The sequence below is a fragment of the Heterodontus francisci genome, chromosome 1, assembly GCF_036365525.1.
Source record: "Heterodontus francisci isolate sHetFra1 chromosome 1, sHetFra1.hap1, whole genome shotgun sequence".
Lineage (NCBI taxonomy): Eukaryota > Metazoa > Chordata > Chondrichthyes > Heterodontiformes > Heterodontidae > Heterodontus > Heterodontus francisci.
Window position 1 is genome coordinate 196,131,110 of NC_090371.1, and position 15,720 is coordinate 196,146,829.

The 15,720-nt window shown below is 42.4% G+C and overlaps 1 protein-coding gene across 1 annotated transcript in view; it reads right to left on the bottom strand.

Annotated features, from left to right (window-relative positions):
* The window catches only part of LOC137353252 (annexin A10-like), a 127,802-nt gene that overhangs the window by 99,671 nt on the left and 12,411 nt on the right, over positions 1-15,720 (bottom strand). The window contains exon 2 of the mRNA XM_068019365.1: positions 15,121-15,202. Within this exon, the coding sequence (XP_067875466.1) occupies positions 15,121-15,202 (82 nt within the window). The remainder of the gene's footprint in view (positions 1-15,120; positions 15,203-15,720) is intronic.

Here is a 15,720-nt window from a genome sequence, read left to right on the forward strand (position 1 = left end):
CTGGCCAATTGAATTTGGGAGTACTCCCATTGTCTCTCCATGCCACTGTCTTTTAGAATGCAAATGTACAGCCATTTTTTCAGCCACTGTCCTGTGGTCTTTTAAAACAAGTTATGTTCAATGTCCAGTAACCATTCAAATAATGTTCCATGTGACAAAATTAATATATTTCCATCTGGCAGGTGTGGTTTCCATCACAATATGGGGAAGTGATGGAGAAATCTCCATACCCTCAATCCTGCATCGTTCAGACAGACCAGGGATGGAGAAGGAGAAATAGATCATTGGTACTGACACCATAAATGGGAAAAATCAAGAGGATCAGCTACCAGAGAGAGCTGATGAACCACTGACACGACCAACAACAGATCACCCAGACAACAGTGAAAACAGAGAACATGAGTCATCCAGTAGTTCCACTCATCCTCAGGAAAGTTGGGAAGAAGAACCGAAAGATCCAATACCCCAGAAAGTGGAAGAAGAACACGGTGTGGCAGAGTCGTGAGAACCCCACAGCATTACAGACCTGATGAATGAAGTCAGAGATTTGGGGGGAGATGTAGCATAATGTACATGAGCTGTTGCTGGGTAGATTATGTATACAGACATTAAGCATCATCACAGGATGTGATGCCATGAGTCGGAACCTCGTATTGTTCAGTGTTAATGTAGATGCCATAGAGATAAGACCCCTGTAAGTAAACTCCAGTTACTTTGACCCAAAGTTTACTATCCTCATTTAATATTAACAACACACTGACCAGTATGGTACACATATAGTGACAGCACTATTCCCAGCCAAATACAGATGTTTTGGTAAATTCCCCGTCAATTATCTTGGAGATCTCACTATTTTGTTTGACTTGGATTGATTTTACACATTTGCAAGTAACTATCGGCCACTCACGGCATTTTGCTGGACAAATAATCCTGCTGTACTCAGCAGACTCTGGCCAGGATTTTACTGGCCACTGGAAGGCAGGCTGGGAGGCAGGGGGGAGCCAGTGAAATTGTGGTGAACTGCGTCGGGTTGGCTCCCTAATTTGGTCCTGCCACCAGGGCATTTTCCCAGCGCTGGGACTGGATGCAGAGAGGCTGCCTGCTCCAAGGAGACGGGTAGCCAATTACCAGAATTAAAGGCTCAATTAGGGTTCAATTTATGGTGGCATCAGCATTTTGCTGACAGCAGAGGTCACCTTTCTGAGTGGGAGGCTGCCAGGTAAATAGAAGCTTCCCCTCTGCTGCAGCCCAGGGGGCTAGCCCAACAAGGGGGCTGTGGACAGGGATGGCAGAGAGTGCATATATTAACTGTAAACAATAAAAAATTGTTAGTTAATCTTTACCAGAGTCTAAGACTTTCTCTAGAATGCCCTACAATGTTACTAATACAAATACAACTAAACCCAACAATCCTTACCCGTTTTTTCTGTCCATCAGATACTTTGACTGAAATGGGAGGCAGATGTATAACAAGCCTGCCTAAATATGAACCCTGATATTCTGTGTACATTCTATCAGCCACTTGCTATAATTCAGGAGGGGCACCAGCAGAACCTCAGAGAAATGGCATTAGCAGATGAAAATGCCTTGTACTCCAATTCGCTGGGGGTTCAGCTGCTGGAGTTACAACAAGAACCTGATAAAACCCATGAGGAGTTTAAAGATAGTTTGGACCTACTTATGCTGCAGCAAGTAGTGGAATGGAATCACTCTGTCCAGCTACAAATTGAGGTGGGCACATCACTGATGCGGCAAATAGCATGAGTGGTCACCCAAAATACGCACATCCTCCTGACCTGGGCAATATGACAGAGAGTCGGGGTGTACCTATATGATGGACAGATGTTTAGCCCTAAAACCATAAGACCTCTCCTCAAATTTATGGGCTCTCATCTTTTACAACAATTCTCTTCAGCAAAATCACTTTAACATGGTTATGTGTTGGCTAAGTCAATCACATTGGCCTAGAAATCTATTGATGCCATGACTATTTTATATGTACAAGCATAAAATGGATGTCTAAGCATCCAATATGGCACACAGCATGCATGCACACAGTCTGTGCCGGAAGTGTATCACCCAAAACATTGATAAAACTGAAGTATGGGCATCCAGGACTCGTGTCTGAAATAGGTATTTGACTCATAATGCCTGTCTCAGGGCCCATTCTCAAAATTGGGCTGCCTGAATATAGCCAGCACTGTGTTACGTTCACAATAACCAAAAATACATCTGGTCTAATCGATGGTTTTGAAAGCTAGAGGCGACCACCAAAAAGTATAACTAAATGTAGAGTGGGGAGCTGCACAAGTACTCCTCCTGGCTCCACAGCAACTCTGAACACTGTTGACAGCCCTGGCTCATCCCCATCCTGATTGCCTCTCCTCTCGCTGAATCGCCTTCCTCCCCTTGCCCATTGCACCTGCCTCCCATGACCTACTTGAGGGTTGTTTCCAGTGACACAGTGGCCCACAATCTACAACTGCTTTGCCAGAGAGCTGGCTGTGAAACCACAGCAGGTGTCTACAGCTCCCTCATCTAATTTAAATAAGGCCCGAGGCCTAATATTGAGTGTGCCTTGGGCTCATCCATTCCATTTGTGTCAGTAGGTCATTGCTATCAAATGTCACCCCCTCCTCAAACTGCTTGAGGTCTTCGCCTGTGCAAAGTCCCCATGCTTAAATGGACAATCCACGGTTGTCATTTCAACAATAACACCACTGATCCTTATCTATTAGGTAGAATAAATGCAAGAGATACGCAACTGCTATTTTTAGTAACCTGGTCTGTAGTACTGGATTCAAGGTTAGAATCTACTGTTACCAGGATCTTATGGCCACATGCTGTTCATTAGCGGTAAGGTGAATGCACAATTCATCTCATGACTCCATTACATGAAACTTGATCAATTCAATCTTTCACTTTGCTGAAAATCATATTTCATTATCAAAATGTTGTGCTTGAAATCTCATTTTAATCTTTCAAGAATTCAAAACAACTTAAAAATGTATCACTTGTCTTGAAAGACAAAGTCATCCATAAAATGTTAGGTGTTTGGAAATGCTTGTTGCTTTGTCAAATAAATTGCATTTGAAAGATGAAGGTGATTAAACGTGAGATCATGTGATTGCCTATTGTTAATGTTACATTAGAAAATTATAAACAAAGTAATAATAAAGAATAAAAGAGATAAAATGTTTTTAAAACAACAATAGCATTGCTCAGTTGAATTGAAATCAGCTAGTTTATAGAGATTTTTCAGAGTAGGTGTGATTAATAATAGTGGAAACAAAACAAAAGCTAATGCAATTTCATTGCTTTTTTATATTCAAGTAATAAGGTTTACAGTCCTGTAATGTTGGTTGACTGATTTGTGCCCTTGATATTTTGCATTTATGAGGATTCAAAACTAAATTTAAAAAAAATCATGATAACAATGTATGATTTCTTTCATTTTCCTCAGAGGGTGGTTTATTTTACATTAAATTTAAATTAAAGAATCAATACATACACTTCTAGTGTGCATGAATGGAAATTTGATCTTTAAAAAAGTCATTATTAATGAAGAATTACTTAGGGAATTTAGTCATTGTAGTTTCACCTTGTTTAGAAAATGATTTTCAGGGACATTTAAAATTGCATCTTCACTAAATATTAAAGGGTGGAAATGATCAAGTTTATAATTAGCAAAAGTAAACAATGTCGAATAAATGCTTCAGAAACTCTGCCTTTGCACCATGTATGACTGCTTCAGCAAGTGCATGTTAAGGAATATGTTATATCTGTTGTACTCAATCCCTTACTGTACTGACTAAACTTAATGGGGATAATTTTAACTTTAGGCAAAAATGGGTGATATTGGATCAGACGCCCGTCATGCATCTCTCCCAAATTTCATATCCATTATTGGAGAGAAAAGAAACAAGAAATGGGAGCATACATTTCATTTAATTTCATTTCGAAAGTCAAAATTACCCCAAATCTTTCATTAGAAACAGAAAATGCTATAGACACTCAGAAGATCAGGCAGCATCTTAACCTTCTCTGCTGCGATGGAAGTAGTCCTAATTGCTCGAGTTGTCCTCATGATAATGCTATCCCATTCCTGGCATCACCCTGTTGAATTTACACTCTCTACGGCTTTAATGTCCTTTCTATAATGAGGCACTCAAAACTGCAAACAGTATTCTAACCGTGGCCTGACCAAAATTTTGTATAAATTCATTTGTGTTGCTTTACTCTTGTACTGAATGCCTCTAGTTTAAAAACCCCAAATACCTTTTTTTTTTTGGCTTTATCCACCTGCACTTTCAGCCAGTAGATATTTATAGCCCTAGATCTCTCTGTTCATCCATAATGTGTTTCCATTAAGTTCTTTGTTTTTATTCTCCCAAGTTGTATTATCTTGCACTTACAATAATGTGCATTTAATGTCTGCCCAAACTGCTAACCTTTCTGTCCCCTCCAGAAGTCTTTTATAGTTGTCCTCACTGTTTGACAAACCTAATTTTGTGTCATCAGCAAATCTGAGATTGTGTTACCTACAACCAAGTTCAAATCATCAATATATACTGAGAAAAGTAGACCCAGCAGTGGCCCTTGGATATATCACTTTCAACGCTTCTCCAATCTGTGCAGCATGCATCTATCATCAACCATGTTCCTATCATTTCCTCGCATACTATATGCCTGAATGTTTCAGAGGCCTCTTGTAAGACCTCATCAAATATCTTCTGAAAATCTATACACAAAACATCGACTGCAATCCTTTTATATATTCACTTCTTCAAAATATAAAGCTTTTTCAAATATAACATGTTGACTGGCATTGATTAACTCATGCATTTTCTAAACAAATGCTAATTTTATCATTTAATTATCGATCCTAACATTTTTCTCACAGTAGACAATAGTCTAACTGGTTGGGAGCGGGGGACTCAGTTGATTTCTCCCGAACTCCCCGCACCCCTTGCCAAGTCTTACGACCAGGTGAGAAAGGTGTCTAAGGGTCCCTTGTAGCCTTCAACTGGTCTTATTGTAACAGGGTGTTGTTTAAATACACTGTGTTTTGAGCTCCCCCTTGGCAAATCCTTGTTCACCACTTTCCAATTATAAGGTAAAGAAATGAGCATAAATAGGTTTTCTTAGGTTTAAAGAAGAAAAGTGAAATTTATTAAAACTTAAACTCTAATTCGGTTGATGCCTACGGATACATACAAATAGAGACAGAAAAGAGCAGAAGAAAAATAAAGTGGAGAGGTTTGAGGCAATCTCTGAAGAGGGCTTTTTGTTACTGTGCTTCGAGCTCGCTGTAGTCCTTGTTTGTAGGTAGATCATGCTTTTCTTTGGGGCCCAGTATTCTTCTTAAACCTTGTTTCACTGCAGGAGACTTTTCTCTCTTGGGGGTCATATGTCTTCAATGGTTTCTGAAGCTGGTGAGAAAGATGAGAGCAGACAGGAGAGAGATGTTCTCAATCCAGGAGCAAACATCTTTCTGAGTTTTAAAACTCTGTGGCAAGTTCGAAATCAAAGAAACTCCAACAGCCATGTGACTAAACTGGTCTGACCATGTTTGTTTGTGTATTCGGCCATCTTAGCAGTTAACCTGGAATGCTAGCCTCTCCACCTTCAATGTCTGGTAATCAAAAGTCCATTGTGGATTAAATTGGAGCAGGGAGTGGCCCCTTTGTCCTTTCCAAGTACTGTCTGTTACTATGTAAATATCTTTCCAGTCAAAGGTATGTTTTTTTTTTAAGCAAGCTCTTTCTTTACTTCAGTAACAGTTGAAAAATCAAAGTGCATGTGGCAGAATATATGTGCTTTATTCTTGGCAGGTGGGGGCCTGCATGACACCTCCACCCCCAGGGGAATGAAATGCGATTTGAAAAAAAAAGGCACATTTCATTTAAAGGTTTGAGAGAAAAATAAGATACAGAAAGAAAAACCATGCATTTCTCTCATTCATTTCTATTTATTCATCAATCTTAAAGCTTATTAAAGTTGTTTTTTCTGGGTGCCAGTGCTGCTTTAACTTCCCTTTTTTTTGGCATCCCAGTAGCCATGTGGTTCTTTGGGGAAGCTTTTCTTCAGTTCGCCCATTGCCATGACTGCCTAGGGTTTTGTTCCTGTTGAGGTAATGTTTTTTTTTCCAGGAGAGTTAGTAGTGGGCAGGTCTATCCTGAACTCTCTTTCAGTGCTTTGCTGAGTCATGCAAAAGTTTTTGGCATCAGGGGATGGGTGTTTCCCTTTGCCTCTGACTGTGGGGGAGGATTCTTTGTTAATATTCCCTTTGATCTCTGGGACACTCCTACCTGCAGGTATTTGGGCAGACTTGACTGCACTCTCCTGTGGTACTTCGACTAGGTGAGGCATCACCCTCATGGTTTCTGTGCCACCTAGAGGTCTCTCTTTGTCTCTACAGGTTCCTGTAAACGCTGCCAGCAACTCTGGTGAGATGGTTCGAGTGTCTGCGTTTACATAGGAGGATGTGGGTTTTAACTTTTCACATTTTTCAGGATTGGCTGATCGGATAGTAAGGGTTTCCATCTGGGATTCCTCCCAGACTTCCTTTAACCTACCCTCTTGGTCACTTTATCCCCTTCTCTTTCCAAACTTTTGCCAGTCGTGTGCCTGCCTGTCCCTTTTGTTCACAGCGGGGGGGGGGTCCCTTACAGTTCACCAGCCCTCTGCTGGAGGGTCCTCCTAACACTGGTACAGGACTTAGGGGTGCAGGTTTCACTCTAGGTTGGGGTTTCCCCTCAACCTGGCACATGTGGCAACTCCTGCAGTACTCCACCACATCTTTGTGGAGTTTTGGCCAGTCAAACCGTTGTCTTATACGGGCTTTGGTCTTTCGTATACCAGCATGTACAGCCACTGTAGTCTCATGGGCCCTTCTTAATATTTCTCTCCGTACCTCTGCGGCACTACTAACTGGGGAACTACTGTCCACTCTTTGCCCTCAGGCCTGTGAGGAGGTCTCCATTTCCTCATCAGTACCTCATTCTTTAAATAGTAGCAATTAGGGACACCCTCTGCTTCACTTTCAGACTGGGCAGCCTGTGCTAACTCTAGCAATACTGGGTCAGCTCACTGAGCCTCAGCTAGGGAAAATCCATTTAATTCGTTCCTTGGGTCTCCTAACTTTTCAAAGGAAGTCTTGGACAGGCAGACCTCATGGTCATCTGCCTGCAGTGCTAATGCAGTCTCCTCTGGGGGAAGCTGGTTTGATCATGGCCTGATCCACTACACATTCAGGACCACTGCAGAGGCCACTGCCCTGTCTCTCTGACCTCCTGCAATCTTTCTTTCACTACTGAAGGGGGGTTACCACCTTCACCCCTGCCAGATCATTATCTAGGAGCAGGTCAACCCCGTCCAAGGCAAACTAGGGACAATCCCTACGGTGACCTGTCCCAAAACTAGGAGGCACTCCAGGTGTACCCAGTGTACAGGCACAGGCATACACTGCCCTCCAATACCATTCACCGCTATTTTGGTGCTCACTGCACTCTCTGGGGGAAAGGTCAGGTCTTTTCCCAGTGAAAGGGATCTAGTGGCCACTGTGTCCCTGAGAATCATGATGGGCTTGCTTGGCCCACTCGAGGGGTATGGGGTTACTTTCCCTTCAGACACAAAACCCTGATAGCCTTCAGGAATCCTATTAAATTTTCCTGCACTGGTCATAGTAAGCTTCCTAGGTTTCACTCTTACTCCAGTTAAAGCCACAGCTTGTTCTGCTGTGCTTTTCATCAGGGTCCCGTCTTCACTGAGTGGGTGTGCCCTGATTAACCCGACTGGTTTTCCCTTTAGTTTCCAGCAGTCAGCTTTTAAATGCCCTGCTTTATTACAATGGAAGCACACAGGTCTCCGGGTCTCACTCTTGCTCACAGCACCTTCCTTTTTGACTGGAGGAGAGCTCCCTGTGTCTCCTACTTTCCTTTCTCTCCCAGGACTACCTGGGCAGTGATCACCTTCTCACCCTTTGTCCTTTTCAGATTTGTGGGGGTGATTAGGAAAGGTTCTTCCCTGGAAACCGATTTATAAATTAAAGCAAACTCATTGGCCAGAACGGCCGCTTGCCGGGCTCCCTGACCCCGCTGCTCCACTACATGGTTCTTTATTGAGAATGGGAGAGAGTTTTTAAATTCCTCGAACGGAATTACTTCTCTGAGTGTCTCATATGAGCTGTATTTTAAGAGCCCTCAGCCACTGGTCAAAAGCCAGCTGCTTACTTCTTTAAAACTCGAGATAAGTTTGATTAGCTTTTGGCAGTAGGCTTCGGGCACTAATTCATATGCTCTGAGGATAGCATTTTTGGACAGTTCATAATTTGATGAACTTTCATCTGGCAACAAGGAATAAACCTCATAGGCTTTTCCAGTTAGCTTGCTTTGTATTAAAAGAGACCAGGTCACAGCTGGCCATTATAGCTGCCTTGCCAGTTTCTCAAAAGACACAACAAAACACTTCCACATCTTCCTCATTGAAATTTGGAATTAATTGAGTGCATTTTAGCAATTTTGTACTCAGACTGAATTATGCTCCTCCATATTGGCCATGCTTTCACTGGGGTTACTCTGTCGCCCCCTAGTTAACTTAAGACGCTTCAGCTCTCTTTCTTCACATTCTTTCTGGAATATTCTTTCTCTCTGTCCTGCCTTTCATTCTCTTCACATTCCTTTTGGAAGGCTGTCTCTTTCTCCCTCTCCTGCCTCTCTCTTTTTCCTCTAATTCAAGTTTTCTTTTTTCCAATTGTAACTTTTCTGGTAGTACCCTGTCTGGGTCTGCTTCTAACATGCTTCTACTTCTTCAGATTCAAGGGAAAGATGGTTGGTCACTAGCCTTAGGAGTTCAGACTTCCTAGCCTTGCCACGTACAGTGATCCCACACTGCTCAGCCATTTTTCTCAGCTCCTCCATAGACAGTTGTTTTAACTTCACCCCAGCTTGGAGAGCAACTCACTTCAGTTGCAGCCATGTTGGTATTCAATCACACTCAACCACAAGAAGTCCTGTATTAATCTTGCTCTTTTTTTGCTTGGGAACAATTTGGCTTCCCACTTCCAATTTCTCTCGTTTGTCTGTGGGTCAATTCCAGACACTAGCACCCAAATTTCTATTACGACCAAGTGAGAAAGGTGTCTAGGGCTCCCTTTTAGCCTTCACCTGGTCTTATTGTAATAGAGTTTTGGTTAAATACACCATGTTTGGAGCTCCCCTTTGGTGAGTCCTTGTTCACTGCTTTCCAATTATAAGGAAAAAAATGAGCACAATCAGGCTTTGTTAGGTTTAAAGAAGAAAAGTTAAATTTATTAAAACTTAAACTCTAATTCAGTTAATGCCTATGGCTACACACTGTGCCCATACTAGCATGCATACGTGATACGCACACACAAATAGAGACAGAAAAGAGCAGAAGAAAATTAAAGTGGGGAGGTTTGAGGCAATCTCTGAAGAGGGGTTTTTGTTACTGTGCTTCGAGCTCGCTGTAGTCCTTGTTTGTAGGTAGATCTTGCTTTTCTTTGGGGCCCAGTATTCTTCTTAAACCTTGTTCACTGCAGGAGACTTTTCTCTCTTGGAGGTCATATGTCTTCAATGTTGTCTGAAGCTGGTGAGAGAGATGAGAGCAGGCAGGAGAGATAGGGCGGCACAGTGGCGCAGTGGTTAGCACCGCAGCCTCACAGCTCCACCGACCCGGGTTCAATTCTGGGTACTGCCTGTGTGGAGTTTGCAAGTTCTCCCTGTGTCTGCATGGGTTTTCTCCGGGTGCTCTGGTTTCCTCCCACAAGCCAAAAGACTTGCAGGTTGATAGGTAAATTGGCCATTATAAATTGCCCCTAGTATAGGTAGGTGGTAGGGAAATATAGGGACAGGTGGGGATGTGGTAGGAATATGGAATTAGTGTAGGATTAGTATAAATGGGTGGTTGATGGTCGGCACAGACTCAGTGGGCCGAAGGGCCTGTTTCAGTGCTGTGTCTCTAAATAAAAAAATATGCTCTCCAATCCAGCGCCAAACAATTTCTGAGTTTTAAAACTCTGTGGCAAGTTCGAAATCAAAGAAACTCCAACAGCCAGTTAATCATGTGACTAAACTGGTCTGACCACGTCTGTTTGTGTATTTGGCCATCTTAGCAGTTAACCTGGAATGCTAGCCTCTCCACCTTCAATGTCTGGTAATCAAAAGTCCACTGTGGATTAAATTGGAGCAGGGAGTGGCCCCTTTGTCCTTTCCAAGTGATGTCTGTTACTATGTAAATATCTTTCCAGTCAAGGGTCTGGTGTTTTTTTTTTAAACAAGTTCTTTCTTTACTCCAGTAACAGTTGAAAAATCAATGTTCACGTTGCGAAATATGTGTGCCTCATTCTTGGCAGGTGGGAGCCTGCGTGACACAAGAGATACTGAGGCTAATTGTGACAAACTACTGCAGCTCTGATTGAGATCAGTTATCTCCACACAGACCAGCATTCAAACCTGATACTTCGCTGATCTATAACTCATTTACACAGTGCAATTACGATTGAACCAACTTAGAAGATATCTATTTACCGCAGTAAAAATGGACTCAATATAGGCTGGGACTCTTTCCATTGCACTAACTTTCAACTGAATGCTCTGCACACTTCATACTAATTTGTTCCTAAAATGCCAACCCATAATCAAGGGCCGCAGAGGGTTGAGGATGGGGGCAGGTTAAAGAGTTAGATATGCAGAACACGACTCTAACACATGCCTGATGCCTTTTTTATGGCGGTGCATACTGCGGTGTCCATGTGTCCCACTGTGGAAAGGCGGAACACTTAACATATCAGGCTGCTACTGTGTAATTGGGAATCCAATGCAAAATTCACTGCTGCTTTCTAGAGGTCGGGAAACCTTGCAATGTCAGGGAGGCAGGATCTGCCAGCTCCACAAGACAAGTGCCTTTTCCAGGACTCCTTCTTAGTCAGGAGGAGCAGGAGTGCTCCCCACTGGCCCCTCATGGAAGCCTTTGGCGTCCCCCAGTTCTGATTGCCATGCAGCCCTCCCGATTGCAGCCTCTCCCTCCTTCCCAATTGCCAACCTCTCTGACCTCCCAGTTGCCTGGGGCTGTTCCCAAGGGTCATTGGCTGTGCCCTCCCACTGCTGGATTTCTCTCCCAGTTATCAATGTGGCTGGCTGCCGGGCAGATAAAGAATTTAAAAAACAATGAGATCCTGATTTCAAATGTGACAGGGCCTCCATGTCCCTGGCTTTGCCTAGTTCTGTGTCCATTTTCAGCCTTTGCCTATACCCTCCCCATAAATACCGAGGCCCCACAGTTTAATATAGTTCTGGGTGCAGTTTTACTCTAAAGGGATCATTTATAATGGAGTGTCATGTGCTTATGAGGGCAGTAATTCCTAAGTGAACATTAAGTACCTTTATATATTATATATGTGCTGTCATGAAATGATTTGTGGTCATAATTGCTTATTTCACAATCAGTGTAATGATTATGTAACTAATGTGAACCATGTTAAAACAAATCCCTCATCATTGCAATCAACATAACAACTACAAAGTTCAAAGTATGAATCCGGCTAATTAATACAGACTATTTCAAATAGAGGGGTGTTACCTTAATGAACATGTTACACATTTTCCAATAAAATATGTATAATCTCATTGTTGTTGCAGTTTTGCTGCTGTCATTCTGTCTAGACTAGAGTGGTATCTGGGTCATCAACATTGAAGTAGCATAATAGAGAAAGAATAATGCTGAGCAATGGGGATCTTTCATGAAATAATAAACTCCCATATTGTTTTGTTGAGAAATATGGTACTGAGGCACACCTGTGAACAAGTACTTGGTTTGACAGCTGCACTGTGGTAAGCTGATCTCAGCAGGCACTAATCTTTGCCTCAGTGTCTACTCCCTTTCTTAATCACTAACCAGTGAGTGTTGGGCAAAGAATGTTTGGCTACTTGGAAACTGCACCCAGCCAAGAGTCAGCACCTTCATGAGAGGAGTTAAGGGGGAGGGAAACAGGTGGAAAAAGGAGAAAAGTAATTTCATCCTAATTTTATCTTGTTTTGTGGGGTATTTAAAGAGTTGTTTACTGCGAATAAAAGAATCTCCCGTGTCCAAATACTTCTACTACATAAATACCTATCATGGAGCCTGAGACGTCAGATGTAAAATGTAATTTTCCAGGTACCTGCATAAAGTTTGAAATCGATGTTATCATCAATTTGCATGCATTTCAAGATATAATGGGGCTAATTTTAACTTAATCTGCTGGGCGGGAAATGCACAGGATTGGGTGGAACACCAGTTTTACACCCAATCAATACTATTCTGCTTTGAAGTCGATGGAGAGTAAAATCAGGGGGTACAATTCCAACAATGCACCCAATCCCATCAATTATTGAATGGGCGGATAAGATTAAAATCTCCGCCAACAAATATTGATATACTGTTTAAGACTTATCCACAGTTCTAAAAACACCTCTTTCTAAATTCACGAGCCCACAAAAATTCAGAAAGAACAAATGGTGATTAAGAGATATGAATGTGTAAATATGACTGAATTGCCTGAATTGAACAGGTAAAATCTCAAGATTCGAGGGCTGATATGGTCCACAAGCTACAGTTAGAAGCCCCTGGCTGGGAAATTCCTCAAAGCCGCTCTCTTGCTCCCTCACTAGAAGCTAAGAGGAAGCCTTGTTTAAACTGGTTTTCTGTCACAGCTCCGGTAAAATTATGGCAGCAAAGTGGGAGTGACTCTGAAGAATTTATGGGCCCCATTTCTAACATATTGGCCATTTATTGGGGGTGGTGCGGGGCGGTGGGGGGGGGGGGGGGAATCAATCAAAAATCACATGATATGGATTAAAGAGATTGACCTGTCATTGGTGCAAAGAATCATGAATAACTCAATATCACAAATTTGATTTTTCTAGCAACTTTTGTATTTTTTTCCATCTTTTGCACAAAGTATGATTGCTGGTAATGTTACTGGAGAAGTTAGCTTGGAGAAGTGATTGCATTTGACCGTGTGGGTTTTGATTTAACACATTTGCTGGAACTGACAGATTTAATTCAGCTTCCTCACACATGAACATAGTTGCTTCTCCCATGAGGTTCACACTCACCATTTGTACCAAAATATTCCAAAATTAAAACAAAAAACAGACAGAAGGAACATTAAAGTTGGTTCAATTTACTAATAATTAATGCAACAAGATGATTTTTAAATGAGACTCTGTTGGTGAAACTCCTGGAATAAATTTCAGGCTATTTATTCAATAGTGTGAATGCAACAGGCTCTGTATCTGGTCACAATTTATGGTGCTATTTTTGGATGCAACAAAACCTACCATGGATTCTTGCATTTTTCTTTAAATGTGTTTTAATAGTAATTAATAGACAGGGCCACAATTGCAGTTGAAAGCCTATTTATATTTTCTACCCAGACACTTCAATGAATCAAAATACTGCATGTACTAAATGTCCCCGAAAAGCACAATATCACACTGAATTCATTCACTTGTATTAGGTTTCCACTATATTAATCCAACTTAAAAATAGTTCAGGTTTTAATAAATATTGATTAAATAATGCTCAGGATATTTAAGTAAAAACAGTATTGTAGAGATTAAAAATGTTTTTGTCAGTAATGGGTTCAAGCATTGTCCTTAAACCTTTGGGACTAGGATTTGAATATAGGTGAGATTGATTAGATTCTCCTCTCTCTGGTGACAATTTGTCCTCAGTGGAATCAACTTGAACACCCTCAAACCATTTTTAGGGATTATAAGTCCACAATATAAATGTGCTTATAATGTGACACTAATTGGCAACCTTATTTATAAAGACCACAAAATTGGCTAGTTTGGCAAATGGCACCGCCAGGCTTGTATAAGAAGAAAGGGTGTGCCATTCTAAGGTTGGAATTAAGACATGCAGGCTGGAATTTTACCAAGTTCCCGCACCGCCCCCCACCCCTGGGTGTGGGCTTGGAGGTGGGAGGCGTAAAATCAGGAGGGTGATGGGGTAGCCATGCCCATTGCCTACCCGCCCCGACTGGTATTTTGCCCTTAGGCCAATTGAGGCCCTTAAGTGGCCAATTAATAGCCACTTAAGTGTCTCTTCCCACTGCCACTGGTATTTTACCAGTGGTAGATGGGCACCGCCACTTGGGGAGGCCGCCCAGTTAAACCTCGCTCCCTCCTTGCGGGCTGTGGGTGTCTCCAGACATCCTGTGCACCATGGAAGATTCCCCCAGCAGCATGGGCTCCCCCCACATTGAAAGACCCCCTGCCCTCTCCATTGAACTCCCTCCCCCTCGCTGGAGTATGGCTGACTGGCCCTTGCGAGGTCCATCCCCACTTACGTGCGTCTGAGGATGGCCTCTATGGTACCTCTTCTTGCTGGGTGCAGTCCCAGCAGTGGCCACCGCTCCTAGTGCACTGCTGGGCCTGAAGAGCTGCCAACCCTCTGATTGATCGGTAGCTCTTGGAGATGGGACATCCTGCCTCAGAGGAGCAGAAGCCACGACTGCAGGTAATTAATTGCCTGAGGACCATGAAACATGGCTTCCAGGGCCAGTGGAGGTAGGCTTGCCCCTGGCTTTCCAGTCAGTGGGCGAGACCACTATCTCCTTTTAAAATACCGGCCGCTGTTGCAACAAAGCAGGGGAAACTTTTCTGTGTTTCTAACCCGTGCTATACTTACTCATCGAGCTTTTGATACTGACACCAGGTACAAGTATGCAAATTATTGCAATCCTTCACAGCTGAATTAAAATTCATGATGTCAGTAAGTGCTTGGTTTTCTGGCATGACATTAAATGTTTTAGGAATGTCATTATGGAAAATGATGGAAAAACTATCATGTTTGCCAAATCACAAGATAGCACCCACAGCAATGAAAGCCTCAGGAAGTTTCAAGATTGACAACTAGATATAAAGAAAAGTTTTTATGATTAAAAAACAATTCAGGCTTTCTTTTAATTTGGTTTTGCTAATCAGTGTGTCAAATCAATGATTGCTCTTCAATCTTTTTGGAGGATGAAGGATTTAGAAGGTGACAATGTTTGAACTGTTGCTTGAAAGGTATTTTCTTGTAACAATCTATTTATTCGTTGTTACATACCCATTTCTTGTAGTGCTGAGGCCAAAATTTCTGCATCTTGACCAGGATTAAAGTCTGCTGCTGGAAAAATGGTTCCCTGATTCTGTAAAAATAAAAGATGCATGATGCCAGATAACACAAACAAAGAACAAAGAACAGTACAGCACAGGAACAGGCCATTCGGCCCTCCAAGCCTGCGCCAATCTTGATGCCTGCCTAAACTAACACCTTCTGCACTTCCGGGGCCCATATCCCTCTATTGCCTTCCTATTCATGTATTTGTCAAGATGTCTCTTAAACAACGCTATCGTATCTGCTTCCACCACCTCCCCTGGCAGCAAGTTCCAGGCACTCACCACCCTCTGTGTAAAAAACTTGCCTCGCATATCCCCTCTAAACTTTGCCCCTCGCACCTTAAACCTATGTTCCCCAGTAACTGACTCTTCCACCCTGGGAAAAAGTTTCTGACTATCCACTCTGTCCATGCCGCTCATAACTTTGTAAACCTCTACATGTCGCCCCGCCACCTCCGTCGTTCCAGTGAAAACAATCCGAGTTTTTCCAAACTCTCCTCATAGCTAATGCCCTCCAGACCAGGCAACATCCTGGTAAACCTCCTCT